We start from the raw sequence: 21231 nt of genomic DNA, 5'->3' as shown, positions 1-21231 counted from the left end.
TGCTTCCCTTCGATTTTGAATGCCTGAAACTGGCTTTCAAAAGCCTGAATGGGATTACTTCTCAACGTATTAAGTCTTGTCATTGAAACAAAGTCAAATTCTCTCCTAATCTTGATTTCTTCTGCCCATTTCTCACACTGAGTGGAAACTACCGTGTTTCCCCGAAAATACAACATGTCCTGAAACTAAACCCTTGCGACATTTTTCGCGTGCGCAAAAATATAAGCCCACCCTCGAAAATAAACCCTCTGGACAATCCCTCCCCTCCGACCAGGCAGAGCACCGCTCGCCGACCTAGCGGTATCCCGAAGGCATCAAGCCACGGGAATGAGATGGGGGCAAAGGCGCTTGCGTTGCTTGGTGCTTTCGGGGTACCGCTAGGTCAGTCAGCGGCGCTGTGCCCAGCTGAAGAGGGGGGGGTTGCTGGGCAGCTGCTCTCTTGCGAGCGGGCTTCCGAAGAGCCGGGCACAGCCTCAGGGTCGAATGGCTGTGTTGCGCTGTCGCAGCAGCAACGCAGCAGCCATGAGATGACCAAGCTTATGAGCAGCCGCCCGGCAACCTCCCTTTCCAGCCGGGTACAGCGCCGCTGACCGACCTAGCAGTACCTGGAAGGCACCAAGCAACGCGAGCGCCTGTTCGCCGCCCTCTGCCTCCCGCGGCTCGGTGCCTTCGGAATGCCCCTAGGTGAGTGAATGGGGCTCTGCATGGCTGGAGGGGAGTTTCGCAGCGGCTTTTCCGCTCCCCGCTCGCACAAAGGGCATCTGCGCAGATGCGAGCGGGGAGAGGAAAAGCCGCTGCGAAACTCCCCTCCAGCCATGCAGAGCCCCATTCACTCACCTAGGGGCATTCCGAAGGCACCAAGCCGCGGGAGGCGGAGGGCGGCGAACAGGCGCTCGCGTTGCTTGGTGCCTTCCGGGTACTGCTAGGTCGGTCAGCGGCACTATACACGGCTGGAAAGGGGGGTTGCCGGGCGGCTGCTCATAAGCTTGGTCACCTCATGGCTGCTGCGTTGCTGCAACACAGCCATTCGACCCTGAGGCTGTGCCCGGTTCTTCGGGAACCCAGTCACAGGGGAGCAGCTGCCCGGCAACCCAAAAATAATAAGCCCTCCCCTTTAATAAGCCCAAGGCCATATTTCGTGGGTCAAAAAAATATAAGCCCCTGGCGTATTTTCGGGGAAACACAGTAAGATTACTTATATAACATTGTATTATTGTTATTGTGTTATTGTAATATCATTATCATCGAGATGAAAGCAATGATGGGGACTTTCAGTTATCATCCTGCGATTTAATGAGTGATACAGGATTACACCAGGTGCATGGATGGTGAGCAATGTGGTACCTATTATGCCCCTAGATAATACCAGTTTCCAAAAAAATTGAAATATAATTTAAAATTTCACAAAACTTATATATCTGCCACCTGAATATGTTTCTCACTGATGGCATATACCACATACAATTAATTATAGTAGTTCACCCAAAAACTGCCTAGTGTAAGACTGAAAATTATTCAAAGCATTATAAATCTCTCAGCAGTATGACGGACCTCTTCTTTCTATAATTTCACCAAATAAAGAAACATACAGTAATCTAACAGACGAATGCAAAATTCTACTATATCAATTAATTATCAAGTCAATTTTAAAAAGCATATAATCTCTGCTTTTGTTTTTAATTACCATATTTTTCGGAGTATAAGAAATATCTTTTTCCCTCAAAAAAGAGGTTGAAAATCTGGGTACGTCTTATACACTGAATGCAGCATTTTTTACCTCACAAAACCCCGCCCACTTCACCAAAATGGCCATGTATAGCCTTTAGGAGCCTTGCAGAGTGCTCCTGGAGGCTGGGGAGGGCAGAAATGAGTGAAAAATGGGCCATTTTTGGCTCAATTTTGCCCCCCCCCCCAGCCCCTAGGAGCACTCTATAAGCCTCCTAAAGGCTATTCATGCCCTTTTTTTGATAAAAAAACAGGTCCATTTTCGTAAAAAGGGGGCATTTTTTGCTCATTTATGGGGGGGGGGCATCCCCTAGGACTGTACAAGCCTTCTAAAGGCTATTCATGCCCTTTTAATGGGAAAAATGGGCTCATTTTTGTGAAAAACGTGCCATTTTTGGGAGGTCTGCAGAGCGCAAAAACTTTTTTTAAAATTTGCCTCTTCAAAACCTTGGTGCGTATTATACTCTGGTTTGTCTTATACTCCAGAAAATACGGTGTGCCTTAGTGCTTGATCTCAATGATTACGAACAATATGAAAATAGCATTTTTTTTCTTTTGAAATGTTTACCTGCAAGACATCCAAATGAGTCCCACCACGGGGGGATCGGCACTCTGGCGAAGGTGGCATTAAAGAATAGACATTCTTTCTAAGCTCTTCCAAGGTAGACTCATGAGCAGCAATCTCAGCTTGGATTTTCTGCCATTCATTATAGAAAACAGGGAAAAGAGGACATAGCAGATATCAATCTGACTGCCCAATAAATTATACTACTAAAATGTATTATAAAGACTATAACATCCACTTTACTCAATGCTGATTTCAGAGATAGATTGCTTATTTCACAGTCAAGAGATTACTGAAGGTTTTCTAGTGCAACACCATCAGCATTTCTTCATAGAGCATGTATTCCCTTAATTATCCTACAACTTAAAACCATGTTACAAAGTGGTTTTTTTAAGAAGGGAAAGGGAAAAGGGAAAAGGGAAGAGGGAAGAGGGAAGAGGGAAGAGGGAAGGAAAGGAATACCTGTGCCTCTTGAGGCATTTGGAAGGCATCTATTCTATTGGTCAAATAGGATGTTAGCTGCCTATCCAAATCCTTCAAGCTTTCCTGAAGAACCTGCAACATGTGCTCAGTTTCTCGCATCATCTGAAGTTGTTGCTCCAAAGAAATCTGTTTACTGACTGCCTAAGGAGAGACAAAGAAATATGTTGCATGAGATCTTTAGAACTTGTATATAAACCTAAATATAAATTAAAAAAACAGTAAATCAGAACTGCTTACATTATATTACATATAATTCAGAGATTCCTAGCATGGCAACCTAAATCAGAAACACTGACTTCAGCATTTGCTTTTGTTATCGAAACTAATAGAAGTTTCCAGAGGACATATTAATACCATTGATATCATGATGGGATCCATCAATTCACATAGGCAACCACTGTTTCAAAACGACTGTCAGTTCAGCTTTTTGCCCCTTGCAAGATCCTCTGTCCTGTATTTTCCAAGGCCAAAAAGGAGTTCCCATTCCAAGACAGCAGACAAACTTTTAAAACTACTACAGCTTTACTCCATATTCTGTAATCTGAATCATATGAATCTGCTCATTATACTTCAACCCTTTTTAAAATATAAACTCAGATGTTCAGTCATTTTACACATTTTTCTGGGATGGGGCTTTGTTGGTAGAGATCATTTACCTCGTTTATAACAATCATAATTTAAATTTGATTTAAATCATTTCCAAATTGTTATTTTTTTTTCCTTTTTGTTTGTTTGAGGAATGTAACCCCATGACTTGGCATCATTGTTCTGCTTGTCGCCTATACAAAAATATAGGATCCTTTAAGCTGAATCTGGATCTGTACACTTTCAATCAAGAATTCACTCAGCCATCCAGTTTACAGTGTAAGTCATGTGGTTGTCAAACTTCTGACAGACCATTATGCAAGATATTGGTAGTATTTCCATAATTATGGACATCTGACCTTAATATAGGGCAGCTCTTATCTCTATAACCTAGGGAAATGCAGCTTTAAGTGTCATTCAAAACTGTACATTATGGGTGCTGACATCAGTAAAAACAAATGTTTTATTCCATCAAAATTACATATCATACCACATGACTTAATTCCTCATAACGGGCATTGAAAACTTCCAACTTTTCACTGATGATTTCATCAAGGATGCCTCCATCTATCAATGTTTGGCCAAGCTCCCGAATTTGAGTCCGGTTGTCAGCTGGATGGCGCAGAATGGATTCCAGTGACTAATGAGAAAATAATTAAACCAAAATGTAGGCACATGTTTTCCAACATACTGAACACAGCGCTCTGACATTTTAAAATTGGAAAAAATATCGTGCAGAAAAACACACATTTACATACAATGTTTGAGGACTCACTTTGCCATTAAGAGAACAATGAAACATATGGCATCTTATCACCCTAAAACAGTTATGGAAATTACGGACAAATACATCAAAATAGTGGAACCATAAAAACAACTAAAAACTCTACCAAAACAAAAAGAGCAAGATGAAATGAAATCAGCGGATGACAGCAGAATCAGTGCAATGTAAACCCAAACTTGAAAGCAGATGGGAAAAAAATATTAGCTTTTTTTGATGCCTTCAGAGAATAAAAAGGAAAGAAGGAAGCATCACCAATGAGAATGCATTCTACAGTAGAAGGTGGTGCTGTTTGTGAAATCTCCAGGTATGATGGAAGCAGACATAGGACCTCTTCTGGTTAGGGTCAGCACTAAGCTGCAAAAATCTAAGGGACAATTAGATGGCAGCACAAAGAATTGTATATATCTCTTTGCTGCCATCTAGCAGCCATCTAAATGTTAGCATTCCCAATTCTATATTTCTGTCTGAGCGGAATAGATATAATGAAAGAACAAATCCAGCCTGAGATTTCCTGCACATGAAATATTTAAGAAAAACTGTCACTCTAAAGTAACTATAGAAATATACTAGGAATCCTTTCAGTTAACCGTGGATAATAAACAGTTGCCTGGCTAATATATTCTAACTACAGTTTCTGAAACACCTTCAAAGAGAGATCTATGTATAACATATTGCCATAGTCTACTCTAAACACCACTGAACTACTGAACAATATAAGCTGAGAGTTTATTTTATATGCATTAGTGCACCAGTCAAAGCAAGTCAAAAGATTTCCAATTAGTCAATATAATCACCAAGATTTAAAGCGTCCTTAGAAAACTTTTGTCTCAAGACAAAAGTTACTGTATCGTTTTTTTAAAAAAAAATCATGTACTTCACCATCACATTTCAAAGAATAAGGAAAGTAGTTAGTAGAACAAAAGTTGGAATATTTTGCAAGATCACCATGTGTTTCATAGAAGTTCTTTAAAGGTTTATGGTTCGTATTTGTTGTTAACAACACCACAGCCCAAAATATCAATGTTTCAAAATATGTTTATACACCCAAAAGTGTCCACTAGGAGTGGGACAGAAAAAAAAAGATGGGAGGCACAAAACACACATTCAAAAAAAAAGGGGGGGTCTACATAGGGATGCTGCATCTGATATTTTGCCCTTTTTTGATCTTCGATCAAAGACTGCAAACACCCCTATTTCTTTTAGCTCAAATAAGATTCTTTTTTCATATGCGCCTCATTGATGCATCTCCCCCCCTTTTTTTTCCATTTACATGATATTCTTGTTAAATCAGGAGTGATTTGGCATTGCCTTCTCTTGCCATCTTGAAAGGTAACGATAATTTAATAGCTGACCAGCTGCTTTAGGGCTGTAAACTGAGATGATGCAATGAGAATGAGTCAGCAGGGTTATCACTTTAAGAGGCTGTCTATATAAGAGAGGCCCTGTGAGGACGGTCTCTCTCTCTCTCCATGTGGGCTTCTGTGTTATAATTGAAGACTGATTGATTGCCTGGCTTTGTCTAGTATATATACACACTATATTGCCAAAAGTATTCGCTCACCCATCCACATAATCAGAAGCAGTTGGGAGCGAATACTTTTGGCAATAGAGTGTATATGCCTTGTAGATAAACCACTGTTTGAAAGACAAAACCTCTGTGTACTGTATTTTGCTCTTGGGTTGTCTCAAAATAGTCACACTGTGCACACTCCAACATAAATCAACCAAAAAAACCTCTTTCAACAGGTCTAAGTTCCATCCACTTCTACAATCACTTAAATATTATACAAAATGAGGAAATTTCATTGTATTTAAAGGGGGGGGAAGTCTTCAGTTAAAAAAACCCTTCAGTTTAAAAAAACCCTAAAATTTGCATAAGCTACTTATATAGACTATCCTTTGTACCTCAAGGGCTTCACTGACAGCATCTATTTTCTCTGGCAAGTGTTCAATTGTTTTCATCTTCTCTTCCAAAGTATTCAGCCAGGCTGCTTCTAGGTCCAGATAGTGTAGCAGTTCAATCCAACAGGACCATACTTCCTGAAGAGAAAGGATATATGAAAGAAGAAAAGGCTCATTCTGTTTCAGAGGTTGGTTCCTTTCAGTCAAGTGATAAATCTATTTCTTAAGCTTTATGTAGATTTTCCAGAGTGTATTGTTTATCAACAGCAATGATTTATACAATACAATACAATAACAGAGTTGGAAGGGACCTTGGAGGTCTTCTAGTCCAACCCCCTGCCTAGGCAGGAAACCCTATGCCATTTCAGACAAATAGCTATCCAACATCTTCTTAAAGACTTCCAGTGTTGGGGCATTCACAATTTCTGGAGGCAAGTTATTCCACTGATTAATTGTTCTAACTCTCAGGAAATTTCTCCTCAGTTCTAAGTTGCTTTTCTCCTTGATTAGTTTCCACCCATTGCTTCTTGTTCTACCCTCATGTGCCTTGGAAAATAGTTTGACTCCCTCTTCTTTGTGGCAACCCCTGAGATATTGGAACACTGCTATCATGTCTCCCCTAGTCCTTCTTTCTATTAAACTAGACATATCCAGTTCCTGCAACCGTTCTTCATATGTTTTAGTCTCCAGTCCCCTAATCATCTTTGTTGCTCTTCTCTGCACTCTTTCTAGAGTCTCCACATCTTTTCTACATCGTGGCGACCAAACCTGAATGCAGTATTCCAAGTGTGGCCTTACCAAGCCATTATAAAGTGTTATTAACACTTCACGTGATCTTGATTCTATCCCTCTGTTGATGCAGCCTAGAACTGTGTTGCCTTTTTTGGCAGCTGCTGCACACTGCTGGTTCATATTTAAATGGTTGTCCACTAGGACTCCAAGATCCCTTTCACAGTTACTACTGTTGAGCAAGGTACCACCTATACTGTACCTGTGCATTTCGTTTTTGTTGCCTAAATGTAGATTTCTAGAACTACTCCAGATAATTGCAAGTTATTGCCTAACAATGAGACAGATACTTTCAATTCTCTCAGCCTCAGGTTGCTCAACTCACTTAGCGTATCTCCAATGCCAATTCCAGATGCTTGCGCTATATCACTATATACAATATAAAAATAATAGGATGGTATATGACAATGTAGATAACAGATGCTGCATGAAAAAAAATACAATTGGAGACAATAGCCAGTAATAGTTACCTAACTTAAGAAGCAAAAATGTATCCTTCTTATACATATTATATACTTCTTTCTTTACTTAAATCAATAATAGAGAATTTTCTAATTCACCATCTTAAACATAACCCACAATTGATTTGGATCATTTTCCAAAATTTGTTCCAAAGCTAGTAATGTATATGCCCAAATGTGACTAAAAAAGAAAACTGAGTTTAAGAACTTGACTTTATCCTGATTTGCAGCTACAAAAGAATTAAATAAGGGGCCTGACTACACAGTTGCTATTTCACATTGCTATCAAAAGTATTATAGAAAATATAAGAATGCATGTAGAAGTTAAATATACCTGAAATACATAGTAGGCAATATATAATTCATAAATAATAACTATATTGATGGAGTCTTAATATATGCATTCCATTAGCTATATATTTCTCATCCATATATTCCTGGATTTTTATTGACATTTTAAAATCAACAAAAAACAGTATAGTCCCACTAATTTTGGAGCCACTATTTGACCTTTATTTACTTGCAATAAGAAATGGTTTCTAACTAATGGGAAGTAACTACTATCATTTACTATTTAAAAAGCAGTGTTAACATATGTGTGAGGCTTAAAGTCAGTGTTGAGTCCTGGAAAGTGCCTACAGTTTTCTTGGCAAAATTTCACAAGTACTTTGCACTTGCCTTCTTCCTAGTGACTGGCTCAAGGTCACCCAGCTGGCATTATGCCTAAGGCAGGACTAAAACTGACAGTCTCCTGATTCCTAGCCTGGAACCTTAAGCACTATGTCAACTGGCTTTCTAGGAAGCTGTAAAATATCTAGAATTAAGTATATAATAAAAGAGTTTTGAGTTTTTACATTAAATAAGTTGCTCGTCTAACAATACCCCCCATCCCCAACTTTTAAGTATAGAGCAAAAATACACCATGATTTCTTTTTAACATTGGGAGTATAAACTTATGTCTTAAACATTGGTGTTGAGGGCAGGAAGAAATGAATAGAATAGAATAGAATAGAATAGAATAGAATAGAATAGAATAGAATAGAATAGAATAGAATAGAATAGAATAGAATAGCAGAGTTGGAGGTTTTCTAGTCTAACCCCTGCCTAGGCCGGAAACCCCACACCACTTTTGACAAATGGTTGTCCAATCTCTTCTTAAAAACCTTCAGTGTTGGAGCATTCACAACTTCTGGAGGCAAGTTGTTCCATTGATTAATTGTTCTAACTGTCAGGAAATTTCTCCTTAGTTCTAGGTTGCTTCTCTTCTTGATTAGTTTCCATTAATGCTTCTTGTCCTGCCGTCAAATGCTTTGGAGAATAGTTTGATTTCCTCTTCTTTGTGGCAGCCCCTGAGATATTGGAACATTGCTATCATGTCTGAACTAGTCTTTCTTTTCATTAAACTAGACATACCCAGTTCCTGCAAGCATTCTTCATATGTTTCATATTTCAATTAGTTGTGGCTCATACCTCCAAAGTGTGGCATTTCCCTCTGATCCTGTTGCACAGTAGCTGGTAATTCTCCAATACAAGGTTGAGCTCCATTGTTAAGTCCTGACCACCAGATGGCAGTTTAGCAGCTAGCATTTTGATGCTGTCTTTCAGAATTTTCACCCTCACTTCTTTCTGTAGCACATCTTCCTTTGCTCTCTGCCCAGAGAAAGAAAATAAGGACCAAACTAAATTGCAATCACTGCACTAACAATGTAATCTGAACTAATAGTTAAAATACTGAAATGAATTGATAACACTGTATTTCATATGCGCATGAGAAGCGATGCAATCCATGTCCATGTCTCAGTCATCCAGGTCACGGTTGTTCCAAAGGTGCCTTTTCAAGAGGCAACTGGACTTTCTGGTTTTTCTTTGAAGATGATTCACTTCTCATCCAAGAAGCTTCTTCAGCTCTGACCGAAGCGAAACATCTTCAAAGAGAAACCAGAAAGTCCAGTTGCCTCTTGAAAAAGCACCTTTGGGATGCAATGAGTGGTGGGTTCCAGCCGGTACGCCCCGGTATGCGTTAACGGTGCCTGCTGAGAGCAACAGGCACCATACCAGGCGCCACCTGCCCTCCTTTCCTGTATTTGACCCAACTGGGCCATTTGCGCATGCGCACGCAGCGTGCAGCGCCAACATGATGCTCCAGTGAGCCGGAGCTTCGCAGGGCGGTGGGTGCGCATGCGTGCGCAGCACACATGCACGTGGTGGACGCCCGGCCCTCTCGTAGCATACTGGTTGAGACGGGATCCGGAACCCACCACTGGATGCAAACCATCGCTTCCAAGACATTTCACTTGAGGTTCAATCATATTTTATCTACTTATGTTTATAAGCCATCTAACTCCAATAGACAGTGTAATAAATATAATGCATTTATTATTTATTCTGCTAGTTGCCTACCATATTTCTGACCTTCCTTGGCACACAAATGGATTTCATCTCTAGAGATATTGTGTTGCAAACTGGTTTATATTAATCTGGTTGCACAAAGTCAACTCATCCCAAGATAAACACTTACTATGCATTAAGATGATTGTCTCAAAATTCCCAATTTATATGGCCATCAATAACATTAACATTAAAAAAAATCTTTTAAATTGCATATATTTCTGTGGTGTAATTTTTAATAATGTTACTACAATCAAGAGTACTTCACCAAGTTTCTCATTCTATTGAATGTGACTGTTTCAAAATAAATAATTTTTCAAACACCAAGGTCATGCTGACTAGCAATTCTGACAGTTGCAAAGTCAACATAACTGAGGAGCACAAGACTGGCAAAGGCTACAGAGCACTCAATTACAAAACCTTTTATAATTTAACAGAAAATGCCAGTGGCAATCCTGTCAGTCAATTTAAAAAGCTGCCACATTTTCTAATGTTAAAAAAATCCTACAATCTGATTTAGTGTTTAATAGCCAGATTGATTGAAAATGTCAGTTCTTTACAATATACCACAAGTTTATTAAAATTGTACTGCATAAAATGAACAAGAAATTTAAAAAGATTCTTTACATTCAGAATAGCTGCAATTTTTTTTCAAATGTACTTAAATATTAAATTTGTAATTTGCTATTCCCACTAATGCATCCTTCATATTTTCTCAGAGAGCTGATCAGCCACTATTAAATTACAATTAGGCATATCATACAAATTAAATTAGGATACAAGCACATATAAAATTAACCTAAGAGACAGCAGCATTGAAATTTCAAGAATAACCAAAATGGGCTCTGCATCCTTATCAGAGTTTAGAAGTGTTACATTCTCTTATTAAATCCATTCATTCTACATTCACTTTAACACTGTAAAATTAAAGCAAATGTCATTCCAAACTCCAGCCTCCTCTAATCTCACTATATAGCAAGTTTGGGAATTTCTACTTCAACCAGTATTTGCTGATCAAACAGCAGTAGCCTGAAGCCATCTGGTCAAATTGCAGAGTACGTGACAGGGTTATGCAGCAATCTGGGCTCAATGGAGAAAGAATATTCAGTATGTACATTGCCAAACATATTCAATTTATTAGCAGAACATTAAATCATATAGAATTTTAAGATAGGCAACGGTTTTTATACATTTTCCCACAATGCAAGCTCTAGTGGTGACAGGGGACAAAATATGGTTTTATAAATATGTCAATAATCTGGATTAATTCATTTTCAACAGTTAAGTAGGAAGAATAGTCAGCTTCAAGCTGTTAAAAAAAACAAATCACTCTATTCTGAAAAACTTCCAGAAAAGTATATCCTGATGCAATAATATTAATAACAACTAATACAGACCCATGTTTAGTGACTACATCATTTTTAAAATACAGTTTAAGCTTTTCAAGTATTCCTGACCTTCATTTCTTCCACTGCATTCTCTAGCTCATCTGGATTCTTATATTCAAAATCTTTCTCCAAATATTCCTCTTCAGCCTGAGCCATCCATTCTTGCATTTCTTCCAAATCCTTTTTGAGATTGACAGCTTTTTCTTGATTATCCGATAATTGATTTTTGTGGCTAATGATCTAGCAATTCAAACAAAACAACATAAAGCGGACAGCATTGTTTAAACGTGTTATTATTTTAAGAGTGCTGTACAACTAATGAAAGAAAAACACACGATCCACAGAATGGTGGAAGCTATTTTGGGATGAGAACATTCTCCATTTTTTTTCAGCAGGAAACCTAGGAAATTCTTGTATAGTTACAAGAATTGGCAAATATAATTAATGTGGTTTGGCTTAATTTTTAATGCTTTACTGTTCACATTAAAAATGAAAAAAAAACCATGATGATGGCTACGGCAGTGATGATGATAGTGGTCATCATGAGAGTTTATAATATATGTTAGCAGCAGTGAACTAGCAATGGATTCTTAGACTTAAAAAAACTTTATTGTCACTTTAAATCAGGGGTGTCCAAACTTGGCAACTTTAAGACTTGTGGACTTCAACTCCCAGAATTCCTGCTGGCTGGGGAATTCTGGGAGTTGAAGTCCACAAGTCTTAAAGTTGCCAAGTTTGGACACCCCTGATTTAAATGCACACTAATCGGCATACATTTAAAATGAAATTTCGTTGCCTACAGCTCTCAAGGGGTCACCATCTCCAATATACACTACATAAACATGACAAAATAAATAAATAAGTATGCATATGCCCACATAACCACATATGTCATACGACACAGAGAAACAACAGAGTCTAGTTCGGATGTATAAATGTACATGGCGAGAAAAAACATCAAATACTTGTTGCAAGTATTTAGATTTCTACCATTTAACACAAAAATAACCCATTACTAACACACTCAGTTTCACTTGATGGAACTGTGCTTTTAAACATCTTCTTCTCACTGAGTAGGTTCACAAGTCCAGTCTAGAATGTAGACTGACTAACTTGAAAGAATTATGATGATGTCATTTTTTAATGTTTTCTAAACAGCATGAGGGATGCAAGGAAAAAGAGTTATAATGTGGCTAAAATATTATCATGTGGATCAGTGGTAGTCAACCTGGTCCCTACCGCCCACTAGTGGGCGTTCCAGCTTTCATGGTGGGCAGTAAGAGTTTGCTGTAACTTTGCTTTATAAATTTTATAAAGTAAAGTTACTTCCCTACTTTATAAATCACCATTACTGTGGAACTGGTGGGCGGTTAGAAAATTTTACTACTAACAGAGATACAAAAGTGGGCGGTAGGCATAAGAATGTTGACAACCCGTGATGTAGATGATATGGAAATAATGAAAATTGCCTGCCAGTATAAATGACAACAATAATTGCCCTACCAGTTAAAACAAAATGGCTCCTTCGATATATTTTCTGGTGAGAATTTAAAACAGATGAAGAATTGAACCTAAGACAGCTTCTATCTAGCAAGGTGATGTTAAAGATAAAATTTGAGCTGAAAACATCCCAGAGCTTACACTACAACAAACTTATAGCCCTCTAGCTGAATTAGTGTATAACTGGCCACCTAACAGTAAAGAATATTGGGAATTGTAATTCATCCCAAGTTTACTGTATTAATTTACAGCACAGTACATTAGTTCTATAGTTTTAAAATTAAATTGGTTTAATTATGAAACAGATGATTTTTCATAGTGTAATGTAAATGCAATTATTCAGTTCGCATTTCTATTTAGGCCAAAAATGGGATTTTATAGCTTGAAAATAAAATGTGATGCTTGATATTATATGACTGGTATCAATGTATGTAACAACACTACTACTTGAGTACAATTACAGATATGAAAATGCAAGAGTAATAGAGCCAAAAACCAACCTGCTTGCTTAGTTTGTCCCACTGGGATTGGATGTCTGTCTGTTTGGATTTCACCCAAGCATTAACGGGCTGGCCTCTTAAAGAAGAATCTATTTCCTTCATCTCTTTTAGAGACAACTCAATTTTTTCCATTTCAATAATGAACAGCTGTTCATAAATGAGAAAACATATTTTAATATCTATTTCCAAAGATGCAATTTGATATATTGCTTATTTCCAACACACGTTTATGGATTTCAAAGACTTATTATTACCGTATGTTTGGGGAAAAAAATAATCAACAAAATAATTTAGTATATAGAAACAGAGAGAAGGGGAGAGGGGGAGGGAGGGAGGGAGGAAGAGAATGAGGATACCACACGTTTTTTTATATCATATTAACCAGAGGTGAGCAACTCCTTAAGCACACTTTACACTCTAATATTGAACCACCAAAATTTGGTGGCAAAATCACCATTTATTAATGATAGCATTTTTGTCCTTGTAAAATTTAAGGATAAATGGTTACTTAATCCTTGGTTTGTTTGAAAAAAAATTCTGGATGCACATAACATGCTTAATGATAAACGATCATTTAAAAATGTCAGTGTTCAGACAGCACACATAGCAGAAACAAATAAACTGCATAACTATGTTAATCAAGTTAATGGCTGCAATCCAGAGAGCAGCATTTCAGATATCCAATGGCATTTCCCCAAATAAAGGAAACTTCTTTTTTTCTTTTAATATAAATTTATATTAAATATATGTGAATAATCCCTATCACTTAAAACTAAAGCTGAATGATAGTAGTAAAGTGATTATTAAACAGAAGAAAGTACATAAAATAAGCAATGTATGTATGTATGTATGTATGTATGTATGTATGTATGTATGTACATACAGCTGATGAGAGCTAATTAGCTTGAAATAGATCTATACTAGTCTCCCTTTATTTATTTATCAGTACAAATACAGCACGCGCACACACACACACACACACACACACACACACACACACACACACACACACACACACACACACACACACATATATATATATATATATATATATATATATATATATATATATCAGTGACCAGAGAAATTCAATACTGATCAAACCCATATAATATTCATGATATTCTTGGTGACTGAGATAGCTACAAAATGAATGCATCTAATTCACACTAGCACTGATACCAACAACTATGCTATGATTGTGAGCTGCCTGAAAGCATTCCATGATATAAGTTTCAGTTGATTATAAAACTCCTATCTTTGATAGAATAAGCATTAGATATGAGAGTATGCCTCAGATTTTCAACTTTGGGTTCCAGATATGTGACAGCCTAGCTGACAATTTTAAGAAGAAATAATTTTATGAAACACAAGATGAAGACAAGAACTGCACCAATTCAGTTCTGTTTTGGAAATGATGGAAGACTTTGATGGAAGACTTTGATGGAAAACCCAAAGTCGCCACGATGTAAAAAAGATGTGGAGACTCTAGAAAGAGTGCAGAGAAGAGCAACAAAGATGATTAGGGGACTGGAGACTAAAACATATGAAGAACGGTTGCAGGAACTGGGTATGTTTAGCTTAAGAGAAAGAAGGAATAGGGGAGACATGATAGCAGTGTTCCAATATCTCAGGGGTTGCCACAAAGAAGAGGGAGTCAAACTATTCTCCAAGGCACCTGAGGGTAGAACAAGAAGCAATGGGTAGAAACTAATCAAGGAAAGAAGCAACTTAGAACTAAGGAGAAATTTCCTGACAGCTAGAATAATTAATCAGTGGAACAGCTTGCCTCCAGAAGTTGTGAATGCCCCAACACTGGAAGTCTTTAAGAAGATGTTGGATAGCCATTTGTCTTAAACGGTATAGGGTTTCCTGCCTAGGCAGGGGGTTGGACTAGAAGACCTCCAAGGTCCCTTCCAACTCTACTATTGTATTATTGTATTGTATTACTTCAGCAGCTAAAAGAAAGTATGGGTGAGAATGGATGCCACTATTCACTAATCATTTTTCTTTTTCTGCGGGGCCCCATACTGGAGACTCATGAATAAAAAATATGTATCTGGAAACCAGAAGAACCCTATTTACTGTCCAGAGAAAATATACCATCACATATAGGGTTTATATCTATAATGTGGAGAATTTGCCTAGTGATGTCCTGCTAAAAAGTCTTGCTTCTAAAACATTAGTAAAATTGCATAATTAACCCAAAGGTTTTTTTTTTCCCCCAGCACATTCTCTAATCATATCTGATTTGGCTTGCAAAAAAAAAAGATGATCCAAACCCCCAAGGATTCAAAGGCTGGTAAAACTGAAATTAAGCAAGCCCAGATCTGTCAAGCCACTCATCAGAACTACATCATTACTGTTACCTTATACAAGTGCAGACTAGGACCAAAAAAGAGCTAATCGCACTAATAAATTGCTTTTAATTAAAGGAGGAGAGGATTTCCTTAGGGGAATTTCCCTTTAAGAACAAAAGAAAAGTGATGGAAACTAGATGAGCCAAAGACAGTGAGCATAAAAATACAAAATACTAAAAAAAAAGTCTGTATTCTTTTTTCTAATCATGTACTCACAACCATTAAGATGCTTATGGGCAGCATCAGTGAATTAGCACCCAAGATCCTTTGAATAGCCAATCAGAACTATGCTACAGATAGCTTAATGGATCCCATCTATGGCATACATAAAAAGAGATTCCTTCTTCCATCTTGCATTTGCATTATTACTCTGCATTCACAAATTGAAAATGTAGCAACAATAGCCCCTTGATAACAGAAGCTTCATGCACTCTTCTTCACAATGTTTAGGCACAGCCAAGGAATAAACAAAAGCTGCATATGCAATAGTATAATAAATTAATGGATCTTACCATGCATTGATCAAGCTGTCTCTGAAGACATTCAGGTTCTGTTTGCTTGATTTGGTCTTTCATTAGGAAATCTTTCACAGAATCCAGCCATTTCTGAACTACTTTTGAATCCGCCTAAATATAATATAGGAAAGTCAATGTTCTGTAATGTGATGCATTACTCAAATGCCAAATACTTAATTGTCTGTAATTAGTTGCCAGTTAAATTTTAAAAATGCAAATATCTGCTCATAACATTGTATTAGGTTCATGTAAATATTTGTTAACCAAAAACCTAACTACAGAAATACCTTTTTCGATGACAGTCAACGAAGAGTAGTAACTATAGTAAACAAGGAAGAAAACAATTTCCGAGTTGCCTCAATAGTAGACCTACAACCCTTTCGAATAGAATAGAACAGAACAGAACAGAATTCTTTATTGGCCAAGTGTGATTGGACACACAAGGAATTTGTCTTTGACAATACTCTCAGTGTACATAAGGAGAATAAAATTCATTCATCAAGAATAAAAAGATACAACACTTAGTGATAGTCAAGGTTACTAATAAGCTATCAAATCGTACTAGGAAACAAATAAAAACAATATAAATTGAAAGATACAAGCAACATGCAACATAATTTAATTTAATTTAATTTATTAGATTTCTAGACCGCCCCCTCTCCCGGAAGGGACATAGTCATAAGTGAGGAGAGATAGATACTAGAAAGGAAGAGAATAATAGTAATACAGTGTTAGAATAATAATAGTAATACAGTGTTAGTAAATTATTTGACAGTATTGTATCTTGGAACAGAGAAACGACCAGAGTAATATTTCACTAAATTAGAAAAATATGTAACCAAAAATATAATTTTATTACACTTATGTAGGGATATTTATTTAAATGATTTAAATGACTGTCAATCTTGCAAATGCAACTCTGGGCAGCTAACAATAGGTTAAAAGCCAAGAGCAACAGCAGCCCAAAATGATTAAAAGTAATGTAATAAAAATCAAATGCAATATGCCTAAAGTTAAAAAGATTTCCTTCCTGTTACTAATCAAATAGTAGGCAAGCAAAGCACAGCCAAACCAACTAGCTTCGCCTAACCATCTGGCCCCAATGCTTCAGAGAGAAGCCAAGACTTTGAAACATTATGGTCATGGCCATCCAGCTCTCATGGAACTCAGCAAGGTCCATGACAGAGAAGACACATCTCTTACATCCCACATTCATAGAAGAAACTGGAATATGTTCACCCTCTTAGCTGTGGTAGGTGAAAATAAATGGAGACAACCAATCCAGCATATAACCTGGCCTTGTCAAATCTAAGTTTTATAGTTCCTGTCTGCTTTAAATGGACATTAGGTCTGCCTTCTTTTGTAATATGTATTACTTCACTAAAGATCTGGATGTTTTTTCTTTACAAGTTTGTATAGTAATCCTCTACAATTTAGTTATTGTCTTCAATACTTAAAGCAGCTGTCCCAACCTTTCTGGTTCCACGGACAAGGAGTGGCAAAGGGGAAGGGGGTGATTTCACATTGTACACCCACTGCTTGCATAAATAAAGCTTCATTAACTCACCCGCCGCTTGCGCAGCCCAGTTCTCAATGGGCTACAGACCAGTACCAGTCCATGGACCAGTGTTTGGGTACCTCTGCCTTAAAGAACCTACTAATACCCTAATGAACATTGGGTGGCAGAACTGAGCTCACAGTTCCAAAGACTTTCTCCAGTTTATCAGAACTAACAGATTCATTGACCTACACATAGTCCAACTCCAATTAAATCCAAGGAACTTTATACTCACAATACCCTGCAATACCCTCCTTAGCAGGAGTGACCAGATCCCTTTACACATGGCTGCCAACTACCCTATTTCCCTGAAAATAAGACCTCTCAGATAATAAGGCCAACTGGGCTTTTGAGCTCATGCACCAAAATAAGCCCTCCTCTGAAAATAAGCCATCCCTGAAAATACTGTAACACAGCAGCAGCCATGAGGTGACCACACTCGCCTCCTCCTGCACCTCAAAAATAATAAGACCTCACCAAAAATAAGGCCAAGCGCTTATTTTGGGGGTCAAAAGAAAATTAGACCCTGTCTTATTTTCAGGGAAACATGGTAGTTCGCCATAAATGTAATAAAGACAGAAAAATTACTGTGCTTGTCTGCTTTTACTGCCATAAGGTAATCCTTAAGAAAGAGTCTCACTCACATTTTATCAGTTTCACTGTTTTCCTTCAGCAGGATTATGGGCATTTCTTATGCCAATTCATCTCCTGGAGTTCCTCTGAAAACCAGCGCAGGTTCCAGAATACAAGGACATAGAGAGTCCATGCAGGTAAAGTCCAGGGCTATTGTTACTCTCTCAAACAACAGCTAAGGCTTCAGACGTGCACCAGAACAGTACATTTTGAGTTCACTAACATTCACATTTAGAATTAAATTCTGATCTATTTTAGGCTATTGTAGGATCCCACCCTTTTAGAAATGCTACCGACGGAATTTAAGAGTGTTTTTCTTTCTTTTTTTCAATGATTATGTGATCATACTGACATGTTCTGCCTTGTTTGTCCAGTTCTTATATTCTTAGCTCTATCTCCAATTATTATTTTTCAGCTGATTTATTTATGAAGTGTGTCCAAAACTGATGGAACATACTATTTTCTCTATTTTTAGAATGGAGGTCTTTATATACTGACTAACATTTACATGGTATTAAAATACTACTCCTGGACCATTAGCTGGACTCTCCAAAATCAATCTCTTATTTTTCCCCTTTTGACTCAATTGCATTTAAGAAACATTTTTTCCTGTTCTTGAAAACCCACCCTTGGATTCATCCCTTCTAAATATTGTCAGAATCAGCGGTGGGTTCCACATTTTGTTACCAACAGTTTGCCCCGCCCACGTGCGCCCACTTCATACCACTTCTATGCATGTGCCCAGCCTTCCGTGCATGCGCTTTGCTCACGCGTGCACCTTCTGCACATGCACCCCTCAAAAAAGTGCCTAAATAGGACGACATAGAATGGGGACGGGTGGACAGGTTGGTAGCTCCACCCACAATTTCCGCTACCGGTTCGGGTGAACCGGTCTGAACAGGCTAAAGACCATCTCTGGTCAAAACATTATTCTACCATTTGCTTCTAGGTTTCTAGTTTACCCCACTAATAGTTAATATCTTGACTGTCATATGTTTCTCCTGTTGGTTTCCATTTTCCTTTTCCATGTATTGTCCTTAGCAAAATATTTTTTTTCTGATTCTCAAACTCAAAGGTGTTTATTCTTATTCTCTCTGACCACTTTTTCCTTTGATGTTTCATAACTTCCATATCTACTAATATCTTCATCCCATCAAGCTGATGAGAGACAAATTCTTCGGTGTATATGATTATATGAGATTTATATGATCTCGCAAATAGTCCATTGAACTTCGCTTCAAATAACACTGAGTGCCCTGTGAGCTCCTTCACATATATCCTTCAAAAATAAAAATAGCGCACCCTATTAGTTCTTTCTTAGGAAATATATCCAGAGGTCAAATGATTAATATTACACTATTATCAAGAATGCCTAGTGTAGCAATACTGTGTGAATCCAGAAGCTCTGGACTTCTGGAACATTGGATTGCACCAATGACATGTTTTCATAATTGCAAATGTGCCAACTAGCCCCGAAAGGTGTTGGACCATTATTTTAGTCTATTATCCATTCTCTGATTACACTGCGTGCATGATCCCGGCTTTACAGAAACAGTTAATATTCATTGTCATTCCTCAGCAGAGAGAAGAAAACAATCATGCAGGAAATAAATGTTTTAAATGTCAGGTAATAAATCAAGCCTCATTTTCTCTATTAAACAGTAGTTGGAAACCATTCAGGTCATCTTTCATTAACTTTAGCATAAAGAAATGTCTAAACGGATAAAGAAAGATAAGTATATACATACAATAACTGGACTTTTACATCAAGTTTAAATTTTATATTTACAGGCATTAACAACATTCATTGTTACCAACTAGATACAAAATTTTAAACTTTCTCAAGAAGAAGCTACTCAAACAATTTATTTCTGCTTATTCGGTTTTTAGATTGATTCTCCGCTGAACAAGGCGGTATATTATTACTATTTTTCCCATCCCACTGCAATCACTTCTGGCTGCAGAATGATTGACTCATATAATTATATACATTTGAAATCATATAAACATTATAGTTTGCTGCAGAATATAAATTAATTTGAGAAAGAGGAATATTATACTTACAAGCAAGTATTTAAACAAAAGGTATTTCTAGTTACCTCATATGTCCTCAATTTGGAAACAGTTTCTTCCAATAAGTGAACATATTTAGAAATCTTTAGTTTTAATTTATCCCTGTATCCTTGCAAACATTTCAATTCTTGCTTGTATAGGTTTGATTTTTCAGCAGAAATATGCTTCTCCAATACTTGTGTGTCTGCAACAAGTTTATCGACCATGCCTTTTTGATTTTCTAGGGTTTCACAAACCATCTGCAGTGAATAAATATAAAAATATTAATTATATTTATATAAAATGGTGCTCCTTCATGTTTTATTTCCTATAAAATATATTTGATGTATTGGAATAATGGAATTGACCTTCGTATCAAATTAGGATGTTGTCCAGTGCCAAAGTGAAAGTTATACTGTATAATTAAAAGCTTTTAAAAATATTGAACTAGTCCATAACCCCGATTCTTGTATTGGCATCTTGTGTTGATTTTTAGGCAGCAGTTTACAATAAAAATGGTTGGAGACATCCCTCTCATTCCATCTACCTTCAGTACTTGAAAATCTAAAACTAAATTCTACATACAATCCAAGCCACTGACATCAAAGGAACAATTAACTAACTATAACTAAAATCCCAACCCAAGATGGAAAAGCCTAGATAAAATAAATCCTGACTTGCTAACAATGCATTTCAACTTTCTCTTTAAGAGCTTTTCTTGACCTTACTTTCTACCTATTAACGGATTCAACTACATTACAGAAAGTTTTGGGTATTGTCACAGAATCACCCATTCTCAGCAAGTTTAGCTGCTAGAAATGGGATAGCTTTGTGCTTTAAAATAACTTCAATTGATTTATCTATGGAGATTCTCAGTCACCCACGTCATGGTTGTCCCAAAGGTGTTTTTTGGACTTTGTTTTCCTTTCAAGACGTTCTCATCCAAGAAGCTTCTGGACTTTGTTTTCCCTTGAAGACATTTCCCTTCTCATCCAAGAAGTTTCTTGGATAAGAAATGAAATGTCATCAAGGGAAAACAAAGT

General features: G+C 37.3%; 1 protein-coding gene across 4 annotated transcripts in view; it reads right to left on the bottom strand.

Moving 5' to 3' along the window:
* UTRN (utrophin) overlaps positions 1 to 21231 on the bottom strand; it is a 389350-nt gene that overhangs the window by 269599 nt on the left and 98520 nt on the right. For all 4 annotated transcript variants that reach the window (XM_081943506.1, XM_081943504.1, XM_081943503.1 and 1 more), the window contains exons 23-31: positions 20236 to 20448; positions 15943 to 16056; positions 13071 to 13217; positions 11140 to 11310; positions 8765 to 8944; positions 6048 to 6182; positions 3849 to 3998; positions 2753 to 2914; positions 2294 to 2422 (exon numbers count right to left, since the gene is read on the bottom strand). In XM_081943506.1, the coding sequence (XP_081799632.1) occupies positions 2294 to 2422; positions 2753 to 2914; positions 3849 to 3998; positions 6048 to 6182; positions 8765 to 8944; positions 11140 to 11310; positions 13071 to 13217; positions 15943 to 16056; positions 20236 to 20448 (1401 nt within the window). The remainder of the gene's footprint in view (positions 1 to 2293; positions 2423 to 2752; positions 2915 to 3848; positions 3999 to 6047; positions 6183 to 8764; positions 8945 to 11139; positions 11311 to 13070; positions 13218 to 15942; positions 16057 to 20235; positions 20449 to 21231) is intronic.

Source organism: Natrix helvetica (genome assembly GCF_964273705.1).
Source record: "Natrix helvetica genome assembly, chromosome: 2".
Lineage (NCBI taxonomy): Eukaryota > Metazoa > Chordata > Lepidosauria > Squamata > Natricidae > Natrix > Natrix helvetica.
The sequence above is the reverse complement of the archived record's forward strand: the minus strand, read 5'-3'. Positions and strand labels throughout refer to the sequence as shown.